The 9,203-nt window shown below is 44.0% G+C and overlaps 1 protein-coding gene across 1 annotated transcript; it reads right to left on the reverse strand.

Moving 5' to 3' along the window:
* Positions 1–2,312: 2,312 nt before the first annotated feature.
* Positions 2,313–6,000, reverse strand: LOC106564070 (uncharacterized). Its single transcript, XM_014130050.3, has 2 exons — positions 5,822–6,000; positions 2,313–3,934 (listed from the first exon to the last, which is right to left on the reverse strand). Exon 2 carries the CDS (start codon positions 3,856–3,858, stop codon positions 2,389–2,391), a length of 1,470 nt encoding a protein of 489 aa, XP_013985525.3. The 5' UTR covers positions 3,859–3,934; positions 5,822–6,000; the 3' UTR covers positions 2,313–2,388.
* Between the last annotated feature and the right edge of the window lie 3,203 nt (positions 6,001–9,203).

Consider the following 9,203-nt stretch of genomic DNA (forward strand, 5'->3'; position numbering starts at 1 on the left):
CTGCTTTGGAAATCTGTACACATTACATTCAAGTGTCTTTTTGAGGCGCAAAGCACGCTTCTTCTGCCCCAGCAGACACACCCAAAAAAAATCTGAATTATCCCCAGGAGGACATTTCCCCGTTGACCTACTAACGCTCTCTTCCAAATCTATCAAAAAGGCTCTGATCTTACATTTAGCCTCACCTCTACCCAGTGGAGCCCGAAGATAAACCAGGTCCTAGTGGTCTCAGAGGGATCCCTGGCCCAGCGGTGAGCACACACACCCTGACCCCTGACCTGTCAACTCATCACCACACAACCTCATAAGCCGGATGTACTATACTGCGAATGCAAAACTGACCAACTTCATCAATGACAATACAGATAAAATAAAAAAAATAATGACTGTCTGTCTCCTCTCTCTCTCTCTCAGGGGGAACAAGGTTTAAATGGACCACCAGGTGTAACAGGACCACCAGGACCCATGGTAAAACAACAGTCTACACCTTCATCCATCCATCTCTCCATCCTTCCATCCCACTCCATCCATTGTCCCTTTCTCCACAGTCTACAGCTCCACAGGCTATTGCATCACATTTTAGCGCCCTTTTTTGGCTATTTTATTTGGACACTATTCCATTTGAAAAGATTTAATCTGGCAAAGTGTCAAATGAACAATATAGCTGGTTCATAAAAGCCAACTCACTGACCTAAAACAAGAGAAGCCTGTTACCTTTTTAGGAACATCTCTACCAAGAGAACTTAACAAGAACTGTGCTATTAACATAAGTAATGTACATGTATAAATTGCTTGGGCATTAATGATAAGAATAAATAAAAGGGAGGACTGGGTGGTGGCAGAGCCATATTACTGTACTATCGAGTTGGTCCATTGCAGTTCTGTCTGAACGTTCTGAGAGCGCCACCTTCTCCATAGCTGAATAAAGGCACTGACATGGTAGCCGATCTAAAACCTCAGGGTGGTGGTAGTTGATGATGCCATCTTTAACAGGTATCTAGTCTTCACATAGAATTTACAACAATGGTCTGATTCACATAGGAAATGTACAAGTATAAAATGCATGAATAATATTAGGTGTGGTACCAAGATTTAACTGTGACTGAACTGAGGAGTCAAAACAATAAAAGGTCACGCACACTCCATGTAACTCAATGATTTTAATGAACCAATGTTTCTGTACACAGTGTCTTAAGTCATCTTAAAGCAGATAAAAGTATATGAGGCTATTTTATTCAATTTCTGACCACACCTCAATTTAAAAAGCCATTTTCTATCGAAAAAAATAAGGTTAGTATTTAATCTATTAAAACTGAATTCAGAATCTGTAGAGCTGGATTCAGGCACAGATGCGGGAAAAGAGGTCAATGGAACGCAGGACGCTGTGACGGAGTCATTGGCTCACATTCAACAAATCTGATCTAACTAAAGTGGATATATTCATCAAATCCGTCATATGATTTCTGTAACAGGCCCACAAAGTGGTTACTTTAGTCCGATTTAGATATATTTGTCGGTTTCCTCTGCATAACATTTTTGAAGTTGTCCCTTTTCCTGTTTAGAAGAAGTAACTGCTAACTCCTGTTGTTATGAGCTTGTAGCATACACAAATCGCTGATGGCAGTCAAAGTCCTTTTGTTACTATTATGCAGTTGATTGGTGATGATGACATGAACATGTGTTGGGGTTGACATCCATATAAGCATTATACTCCGATTTTTACCTCAACATATAGTGAGGGGACCATGAGGAGATTCGGGATCTTTCCCCCATGGCATCTTTCTCCCACCTGTATTCATGACATTTCTATTGTTTTGGTCGAGTTCCATCCATCTCTTTACCGCATATGCATATATGCATATATATATATATGCATATATGCATATATGCATATGCGGTAAAGAGATGGATGGAACTCGACCAAAACAATAGATATACACATTATATATATATATATATATATACATACATATATATATATACATACATACACATTATATATATATATATACACATTATATATACATACATACATACATACATCCCCACACACACACACATACACACACACACATATACATACATACATATACATATGGTAAAGAGATGGATGGAACTCGATGTGTATATATATGTATGTATGTATGTGTATATATATATATATATATATATATACACATACATACATATATATATATATACACATACATACATACATACATACATACATATATATATATACACATACATACATACATATATATACACATACATACATACATATATATACACATACATACATACATACATACATACATATACATACATATCCCGGGGAGGGATATGGATCTGGAACTTTGTGCTGTTCAGAGTTTATCGAGGGTTCTGTTACTTTGGGCTGTTCAGATTTATTTGAGGGTTCTGGAACTGCTGCTGGGGAGGCAGATCTGTACACACGTCACCTGCTGCGTGTGATTTCTGGTGCACTTTCAATGTTCCTGTTCTAGCAAAGTTCTTTCCACACTCTCCACAGATGTATGGCTTCTCTCCTGTGTGTGTTCGCATGTGATTTTTCAAGTGTTGTGAATGAGCAAATTTCTTCTCACACTGATCGCAGATATGAGGTTTCTCTCCAGTGTGTATTCGCAGGTGTGCTTTGAGTTGTTGTGAATGAGCGAATCTCTTCTCACACTGATCACAGACAAACGGCTTCTCTCCAGTGTGTGTTCTCATGTGTGATTTCAGGTGTTGTGGTTGAGTGAATTTCCTCTCACACTGATCACAGCTAAATGGCTTCTCTCCTGTGTGCGTTCGCAGGTGTTCTTTCAGGTGTTGCGAATGACCAAATTTCTTCCCACATTGATCACAGCCGTAAGGTTTCTCTCCAGTGTGCATTCTCTGGTGAACTTTCAACCTTCCTGATTCACGGAAGCTCTTCCCACACTGGTCACAACAGTAAGGTTTCTCTCCTGTATGAGTCAGCTTATGTTTAATCAGGGTTCCTGACATAGCGAAACTTTTCCCACATAGATCACAGCTATAAGGCTTCTCTCCTGTGTGTGTCCTCCGATGGTTAGCCAGGGTATGTGATTCAAAGAAACTCTTCCCACAATCCGCACAGCTATAAGGCTTCTCTCCTGCATGTTGTTTTCGCTTGTGCTTTGCCAGGGATCCCGGATTGACAAAGCTCTGCCCGCACTGATCACAGACATACGGTTTCTCTCCTGTGTGCGAACGACGGTGGCTGGCCAGTAGTCCTAACTGAGAAAAGCTCTTCCCACACTTCTCACAGCTGTAGGGTTTCTCTCCAGTGTGTGTTCGCTGGTGTCGGATCAGATTGAAGGCTACGTTAAAAGTCTTCCCACATACATCACAGCTATGAGGTTTCTCTCCAGTGTGTGTTCTCAGATGAGTTGCCAGGCTTCCTGACTGAGTGAATGTCTTCCCACACTGATTACAGCTGTAAGGATTCTCTCCAGTGTGTGTTCGCTGAGTCACTTCCAACTGTCGAGGCTTCCCAGCTTCATGGCAGTCTGCAGCGTCCCCGTCACCATCAGACTGGCTGGGACTCGAGGACACGCTGCTCGATGCACTGGAGCTCATGGTTACATGTCTACCATCCTCCTGTATACCTCTGATGTCCTCTTTCAGTTGGAGTAACCAAGAATTTGAATCCTCATTTTCCCAGATTTCCTCCATGATTTGACGCCGCAGCGTGCGTTCACTGTTTTCTTTACCTTTGAACCTATCCTTGGAGCCTATTCCACAACGAACGCACAGGTAACATAAGTTGTCCTTGGTTAGAGTGTATAAACTCTGTTCCAGTCCATCCAACAGCTTGTCCCTGTTTCGACTCATGTTGTCCTGCTCATGTGGCAACAACAGCAATGCAGTCAATGGAAAGACAGCAGGAAGTCCATACACTTTAGATGACCTGCAATAAAATACAGCAGGAAGTAAATGAACTGTAAAAGACAGCAGGAAGTCCATACACTTTAGATGACCTGTAGTAGAAGGATAGTGTCAAAATATATACATCCAATACTTCGATGCTTACTGATAACACGTTACCAATTGAATATTTCCACAGCATTTCAACTTTTGATGTGAAACCAACATGCTGTTGTAATATCAATGAATGCTTTTTATGTATATTGTGTGTTTATATAACATTTATATTTAGAGGCTATTGATCTCAACACTTTACACTCTAGCCCGTAAACGGGTTGAAAATGGCAGATTAGGTCACTGATATGGGAAAACATTGGAACACAGTGGCTGTACAGTAACATTCTATACATGTCAGAGCTCAGCGCTGTATGAGATTCAACTGATAGACGCTCTAAAAACGTGAGCACCACACACAACAAGATCTCACCCACATCCCTCCTGCTAATTGGGACTTCTGTGCATTGTGTCGTCTGAGTAAGGGGAATGCTGTAGATCAAGAGGACTCGATGTGTTCTGAGATGTTAAGGATTAGAATAAATACCGCTCTGATGTCATTCATATAAGCATCTTGGAGATGCAGGGTGAAGATGGAGATGCAGGGCTGGGTTCCAAACAAGAAAACTACAAGTGCTTGCTTCAGTTCCTCAATGGCAAAGCTAGGAGAGCTTAAAAAAATTAAATAAAACTTAGATGGCTCTTTCGTTGAGTCAAAGTGCATTGAAATTACTTAGTAAGTGTGCACACATTGAAGAGGTGTGTCCACTTGGAGACACCAGTTAGTCCTCTTACTGAAACCTTTGTCATTTTGGGGTCTTAGTTGCACCTACCCTAGCCCTTGATCCTGACTCTCAGTTGCATTACACATAAGAGTAATTGGATGAAGGCATCTTCTGTACAGGGGAGTTTTGTTAATAGCCCTGATGTTTGGTCTGAACATTAACACACAACACTTACGGTAAGGTTTCGGAAGCATAAGGACCTTATCTTTCATATCATTGAGAAATAATAAATAAACATGTTTTAAAAAAAAAAGGTTAAATTGATGCACACCTTTATAGGGTTTGTGTTCCCACACGGCCATATCTCCATGTTAAAGCAGCGTGTTTACAGAAAACAGACGGAAGACAGCGTGGACTACATGCTCTAGTTAGTTATATGCATCTCCGAACACCAGTGTGTAAACGGGAAGTGTGTAAACGGAAGCCACAAACGTAACCGGTTAAAACAGTAAGTGTGTATTTCGCATTTGTGAAATTATTTTGATGTGATATGAAAGTCGAGAGATTTATGTTTCTAGAACCGTACCGCAATTGAGCATCGATTCACATTTATATGTAGTATTTGGCTTCCAGAGCCAATTCACCCTTTAAAAACAGAAGATGTAAGGTTCTTGAACTATTGAGTAACGTTAGACTCCTTTAGTCCAATACTGAGCTACACCTACCCCTAATTGAGCGTGAATATTCTAATTATTTTCCTGAATGTATCCAGAGTATTTTAGGGTGTTATAAAGAGAGGACCATAGATAGTATTATATAAATAACATCTACTGTATTCTGTGTAGCTATGGTCTAATCATATATTCTAATATCAACCAAAAAAAAAATGTGTCTGGAGGGAACCATTTTAAGGGAACGCATCTCATTTCGTGACGTAAATTTAATCAAATCGTCTCTAGAACATTACTATATCATACGTGTATAATAAAATAACACATGTTGAGAAGCTTTGCTTGAATAAGACACAAATAAACCTTCCACTATTCTATAAAGACGCGTCCAGTAAAGTCATGTAAATTTACCGCACATATTCATTGAGTTGGCGCTGCCTATTTAACTTACAGTTAGCTAACGATAGCATGCTAACTCACCAGCAGTAAAAGGCCAAGACCAAAGTTTCCACGGGATGACCGTTACTTTCGTTGACGTTCAGATTGAATTGTCGTTGCTCTTGAGGTCAGTTTGACGATGTACTTTATAGATCGAGTGTATGAAGTATGCCCAGCACAGAACATTTGGTGAAGTATCGCCAGAGTCGGCCGGAAGCGAAGTGACATCCGCTTGCCTATGGCCACTTCTTCTTCTATGATATAATGGCGGTCCGCAAACCAACGTTAAAGGTGCATGCCGCCACCTACTGTGCTGGAGTGGGTGGTCAATCACGGTTTACAACATTTCTAAATCCTTCTACCTAACTCAGTATTTCTGAGAAAATAAAAAAGATCCTACTAACTTCTAATAGACCCTCCCCCATCCCCCAAATCCCTTCCAACCTCAATGACCCTATACTTCAATCTCTTAAACACACTTTCAACAATATAACAACACATACTCCACCGTTTCATCGACCATACACTCGAGACACAAACCATTCACATGCTTGCCAAACAGATGTAATGACAAGTTCCAAGTACAATGTCCAAAGCGCAGTCGAGCAAACAACACCTCTTCCTTTGCATCTTGGTCCACAACCTTTCTTTAGAGGGCATATAAATGCCAGCACTTGGGCTCAGAGTTCCATCTCTTCTGCCACATATCTATCAAATGGCTCTGATCTTACATTTGGCCTCACCTCTACCCAGTGGAACATTAATATCAATTATATCTAATTTCAAAACTCTTTTGGCTAACTGGTCTACAATTTCATTCCCTTCCACACCCGAATGTCCTGGGACCCAGCAGAGTCTCACTAATACACCCATTCTCTCAATTCTCCATAATAACATTAATACCACCAATAGTAGGTCACTCCTATTAGATTTACCAAATTATAAACTATTCAATACAGACAGAGATCCTGAGCATACATTGTTTTACGCCGTATATTCAAAGGCATCTCACCTGCCTCCACTAGTAAGGCACAGATACAGATGTTGATAGTCTGGTAAAATCAACTGATCATGACCTGGGGCTGTATATCCACAGCCTATTTGTCAGAAGGTGAGTGTAGCTGGTGTCACGCCCTGACCGTAGAGAGCCTTTTTATTTCTCTATTTGGTTAGGTCAGGGTGTGATTTGGGTGGGCATTCTACCTTATTGTATTTCTATGTTGGCCTGATATGGTTCCCAATCAGAGGCAGCTGTCTTTCGTTGTCTCTGATTGGGGATCATATTTAGGCAGCTTTTTCCCACTGGGTTTTTGTGGGATCTTGTTTTTGTATAGCTGCTTTGAAGCCTGCAGAACTTTACGTTCGTTTTTGCATTTTGTTGTTTTGACGGTGTTCATTTTAATAAAGGAAAGAAAATTCGCCAACCACGCTGCACCTTGGTCTCCTTCTTACGACGGACGTAACAGAAGATCCCACCAAAAACAGACCAAGCAGCGTGGACATGGGAGGAAATCCTGGATGGAGAAGGGCCCTGGACGCAGATTGGGAAGTATTGCCGTCCAAGGGAGGAGATAGAGGCAGCAAAAGAGGAACGGCGAGGCTATGAGGAATTAGCATGGCAACAACGGAAGCCCGAGAGGCAGCTCCCCCCCAAAAAATGTTGGGGGCACACGGGGAGATTGGCGGAGTCAGGGTTTAGACCTGAGCCAACTCCCTGTGCTTACCGTGGGGAGTGTGTGACCGGACCGTGTTATACGGTGATGCGCTATGTATCTCCAGTGCGCATTCATAGCCCGGTGCGCTCTGTGCCTGCGCCTTGCATTTGCCATGTTAGAGTGGGCATTCAGCCAGGACGGATTGTGCCGGCTCAGCGCTCCTGGTCTCCAGTGCGTCTCTTTGGCCCAGGATATCCTGCGCCAGCTCTACGCACGGTTTCGCCAGCACAACCCAGTGCAGCCTGTGCCAGCTCCCCGCACTTGCCGTGCGACAGGGGGTATTCAGCCAGGACGCGTTGTGCCAGCTCTATGCTCCAGACCTCCGGTCCGCCTCCACGGCCCAGGGTATCCTGCACCGGCTCTACGCACTATGCCTCTAGTGCGCCTTCACAGCCCAGTGCGTCCTGTGCCAGCTCTCCACACTTACCGAGCTAAGGTGGGTATCCAGCCAGGACGTGTTGTGCCAGCTCCACGCACCCGGCCTCCAGTGCGTCTCTCCAGCCTGGTATGCCCTGTGCCTGCTCCACGCACCCAGCCTCCAGTGATGATCCATGGCACGAAGCCTCCAGTGATGATCCATGGCCCGGAGCCTGTAGTGATGATCCATGGCACGAAGCCTCCAGTGATAATCCATGGCCCAGAGCCTCCAGTGATAATCCATGGCACAAAGCCTCCAGTGATGATCCATGGCCCGGAGCCTGTAGCAATGATCCATGGCATGGAGCCTGTAGCGAGGGAACCCTGTCCGGAGCCTCCAGCGACAGTCCCCAGTCCGGGAGCCTCCAGCGACGGTCCGCAGTCCGGAGCCTCCAGCGACGGTCCCCAGTCCGGAGCCTCCAGCGACGGTCCGTAGTCCGGAGCCTCCAGCGGCGGTCCGCAGTCCGGAGCCTCCAGCGACAGTCGGCAGTTCAAAGCCTCCAGCGGGGTTCCCAGTGCAGAGCCTCCAGCGACGATCCACGGTCCGGAGCCTCCGGTGACGATCCACGGTCCGGGTCCTCCGGCGACGATCCACGGTCCGGAGCTTTCGACGACGACCCACGAAGTAGAGTCGCCACCGAGGATGGCGGATCCGCGAGCAGAGTGGGGTCTACGTCCCGCACCGGAGCCGCCACCGAGGCTCCCCTATTGAGTCAGGTTTTGCGGCCGGAGTCCACACCTTTGGGGGGTACTGTCACGCCCTGACCGTAGAGAGCCTTTTTATTTCTCTATTTGGTTAGGTCAGGGTTTATACCTCATTGTATTTCTATGTTGGCCTGATATGGTTCCCAATCAGAGGCAGCTGTCTTTCGTTGTCTCTGATTGAGGATCATATTTAGGCAGCTTTTTCCAACAGGGTTTTTGTTGGATCTTATTTTTGTATAGCTGCTTTGAAGCCTGCAGAACTTTACGTTCGTTTTTGTATTTTGTTGTTTTGACGGTGTTCATTTTAATAAAGGAAAAACATTTTTACAACCACGCTGCACCTTTGTCTCCTTCTTACGACGGACGTAACAGCTGGTGCATGAAGTCAGGCGCAGGAGAGCAAAATGAGTGAGCAACGTACTTTACTCATAATCAAGGTAACAAATACACTTGACCAAATACAAACGGTAAATATTACGCACGGGTGAAAACAGCAACCGACAAAAAAACAGCCATCATGAACCGACATGAACATAGAAACAATCACGCACAAAAAAACATGGGGGAAACAGAGGGTTAAATACATG

Source organism: Salmo salar, chromosome 12 (assembly GCF_965601325.2).
Source record: "Salmo salar chromosome 12, fSalSal1, whole genome shotgun sequence".
NCBI classification, from domain to species: domain Eukaryota; kingdom Metazoa; phylum Chordata; class Actinopteri; order Salmoniformes; family Salmonidae; genus Salmo; species Salmo salar.